The sequence below is a fragment of the Lactuca serriola genome, chromosome 8 (assembly GCF_051521515.1).
Source record: "Lactuca serriola cultivar US96UC23 chromosome 8, Lser_US96UC23_V15, whole genome shotgun sequence".
Lineage (NCBI taxonomy): Eukaryota > Viridiplantae > Streptophyta > Magnoliopsida > Asterales > Asteraceae > Lactuca > Lactuca serriola.
Genome location: NC_136415.1, coordinates 55,428,700 through 55,432,236, shown reverse-complemented (window position 1 = coordinate 55,432,236; position 3,537 = coordinate 55,428,700). Strand labels below are relative to the sequence as shown.

Sequence of the window (3,537 nt, the reverse complement as noted above, 5' to 3'; positions counted from 1 at the left end):
CATTGTCACCATCTTCATAGCAGCAAGAAACCAACCCCCACTCTCGATTTCTTTCACATACAGATCTACAAACTCGATTTCATTTTCAGTGGACCTTGGTCATGGATTTTAAAGATTGTTCTCTGGAGGTGACAATAAAGATTAACTAAGATCGATAAAGTAAGACACCGATGTTGAAGGCTCAAACTCAATCCCACTCACAACCTCTAATTAAAGCACTAAAACTCAATCCCATTCAAAATTCTTCACCTGTAAGAACCCGTTTAATAGAATCCTCCATCGATTGAAGGCTCGAAGCAAACACCTTGAGAAAGCAAAGGGTAGGTGTAACGAGTGTCTATATCGGTTCCAAAAAGAACCTTAGACTGTCGGTTGTTAAACATCAAATAGGTGACGACCATTGAGGTGCCAGCGGCGAGGATTCTGGGCCAGATTTGGGAGGCAGTGAAGCACAAATGTAAGGATTTGAGATGGGATTGGTCGGAGTTTGGAGACAATTGCGTTGATGTTCAGTTTCAATTACTAGTTTCTTGAGAGATGAAGATGGACAGATTATGTAGCCCTTCTTTGAAGAACAACAACCAAGGAGATATGTGGGATTAGGGTGGAGGAAATGGAAGTGGTTGGCAATGGATGGTGGCGGCGGTGAGCAGCGATGGACGGTAGAGATGGAGGTGGAGGTGTTCTTGAGATTGTGCGTATGTGTTCTTGATAGTGTTAAGTGTGTGTTTTGAAAAGAGGGGGAGAGAGAGAAAAAAAAAAAGAGGGAGAGAGAGAGAGGTGGGCCCCATAATTTTTATTAATAAAATTTTTAATTAAATAGCAAAAACCATAAAAAAAAATGTATCAGAAGAACATTTTAGTCTTTTCAGTTTTCTGAGGGACCAAAAACGCAACGAAACTAGCTCAAAAAGACCACCAATCCAAAAAAATCGTGGTTTGAACTAAAACCCCCAAAAATGCATACCACAAGGACCATTTTTGCAATGTTGTCTAATAATATAATACTTTTAGACAAAATTTCACAAATGGTCCTTATGGTTTTGATTTTGTCCACAAACATCCCTTATAAAACATGTTTTGCTTTTGCATGGAAGGTCCTTTTTTTAAAGCAAACCTTTCACGCTCATGGTGTTTGTGGTGGATGTCCGTTAGATAGATTAGTTGAATTGAGAAAATTTTGGATTATAATTGTTTCTAATATTTTGTGAAACTTTGCATAAGGACCATTCCTGAAACATTACCGAACGACCATTTATGAAACTTTATCTAAGGATCATTTGTGATACTTCACCTAATGACCATTTGTTTTTTTTTTTTTTTTTTTTTTTTTTTTTTTTTTAACTTTTTTACAATTTATATATTTTAGTTTTTTTTTTCTTTTTATTTGATTTAGTATTACAAATATATCTTCATTAATATATAAACAATTTTTGCTATCTAAATATTATCTAAATTATTTAAATTACAATACATCATTAATTTTTTTATCTAAAAATATTTAAAATATAAAAACATCATTTTTATCTATTTTTAATTTTTACGTGATATTATTTTTGACATTTATCTTTACTTTTTCTTATACAAATATACTTATTTTTATGAAAATATTATGCATTATTATAAACAAATATGTATATAAAAAATAATAGTTCATTGTTATTTTGTTTTAAAATTATAAATAGATTGTTTTGACTTAAAGGTATAAATATGTTTCTGTTTTGATTTCATAATATAAGTAAGTATCTTGTTATTTTCAATTAAAAATAAAGGCCAACAAATAATTAATTGTATGGGCTTTAAAATATTAACTGAAATAGAACCAAATAAAATAAAATTAAATTTGTTTAATTGCTTTAGATAAAACAATAATATGAATAGCATACGGTAAATTTTATATTGGTTTGTTATAAACTTTTGATATTTAATTTAATAAAAAATTTTAGTTTTCTCACATTTTGAATATATTTCTTAATAAATACAAAAGCTTTTCAAAGAAAAATTAAAAATCATCTATTAACTAATAATAAAATGAATCTCAATAATAATAACACATAAAAGTTAAAAATAAATAAAATGATGTTTTTATACTTTTAATATTTTTAGATAAAAAATTAAAAATAAAAATATTTAATAATGTATTGTATTTTAATTATTGAAGTTTAGCAACAAAAAGTATTTATATATTAAATAAAATATATTTGCAATAGTTGATAAATCAAACAAAAAGTAAAAAACTAAAATATAAAAAATATGAAAAAAGATAAAAAAAAAAAAAAAAATAGTAATAAATGATTATTACATGAAGTTTCACAAATGATTCTTATGTAAAATTTACTCAAGTAAAGTTTTATAAAATGTCAAAAATGGTTTGTAATGGATATTCATGACCATCGGTGTGAGCAAGATTTGCACTAGAAGGATCATTTTGGCGGAAAAAAGTTTGATAAAGAAGAAAAAAAAACAGCCTAAGACATGCGTGATGTTCGAAGTAAATGCCTCCACGCGCCCCTGTCCTTCTCCTCCCATCATCGACACTAATAAAAAAATCAAAATAATAATAAAAAAATCAAAATAAAATCAAACTTTGTCTCTCCCTATAAAACCCCTTCCGTCTCCTTTGCCACTTCACAAACATCCTTTGTCTCCCTCATCAACAAATCTTTATCCCGAAACTACCCCTACCCCTCTCTCTCTCTCTCTCTCTCTCTCTCTCTCTCTCTCTCTCTATTGTTAAAATGGAATCTCTGAGTTGCAAGAAACGAGTCCGTTCTGACTCAGACGAGTCGGGGTTTGACTCAGTCGAGGCCAAAAGAATCCTCCTCGACATTTTGGACGATTCAGATGCGTCCACAGTGAATCACGACCTTGACTCGTTCATGAAGAGCTTTCAAGATGAGATTTCTCCGGTGCCGGAGTTTGGCGCCGGAGTAAATTCCGAATCCCGGCCGGAGCTTGGGTTTCTTTTTGAGGCGTCGGATGACGAACTCGGTCTTCCACCGACCGAAACGGATACGGATACAACTCTAACCGCACCGGAAAAGATGAGAGTTTTGGCTGAGTCGGTTGAACTCAGTGAGTTATGGGGGTTAGATGATCAGATCTCAAACTATGGGTCATTCGAGTATGAATTTGGTTATGACGATGTTAATGTTAGTAATTATAGTAACAACGGTGAATACGTGGCGTTAGATGGGTTGTTTGATCATACAGATCTAGGTTTTGGTTCGTCGGATCTGTCATGGCGGCCGGAAACTTTGCCGGCCCAGTGACAGGGATCGATTTTCCGGTTAACTCCTTAGAATATTGTAAAGTTCTTTCATTTATTTTAAAAGTTAAACAAGAATCGTGTTGGAAATTATTATATAAATGTACACAGTACACACAACTGATTATGAAAATTTAGCTGTCAGACATAGCTAATAAAAAAATTAAAACATGACAGTTTAGTTTAATAATGTAGCCGATAAATTATTTAAAATATATAATCAATGTAAAGCATATTTAATTAAGTTCTTTTTTTTATAAGTACTTAAT

General features: G+C 31.5%; 1 protein-coding gene across 1 annotated transcript; it reads left to right on the top strand.

Annotated features, from left to right (window-relative positions):
* Window positions 1–2,738: 2,738 nt before the first annotated feature.
* Window positions 2,739–3,272, top strand: LOC145066910 (uncharacterized). Its single transcript, XM_079014154.1, has one exon. The coding sequence runs from the start codon at window positions 2,739–2,741 to the stop codon at window positions 3,270–3,272; it is 534 nt and encodes a 177-aa protein (XP_078870280.1).
* The last annotated feature ends 265 nt before the right edge of the window (window positions 3,273–3,537 follow it).

What these genes read in the sequence shown, in the direction of transcription:
- LOC145066910 (XM_079014154.1), top strand. Translation starts at nt 2,739, where the DNA reads ATGGAATCTCTGAGTTGCAAGAAACGAGTCCGTTCTGACTCAGACGAG.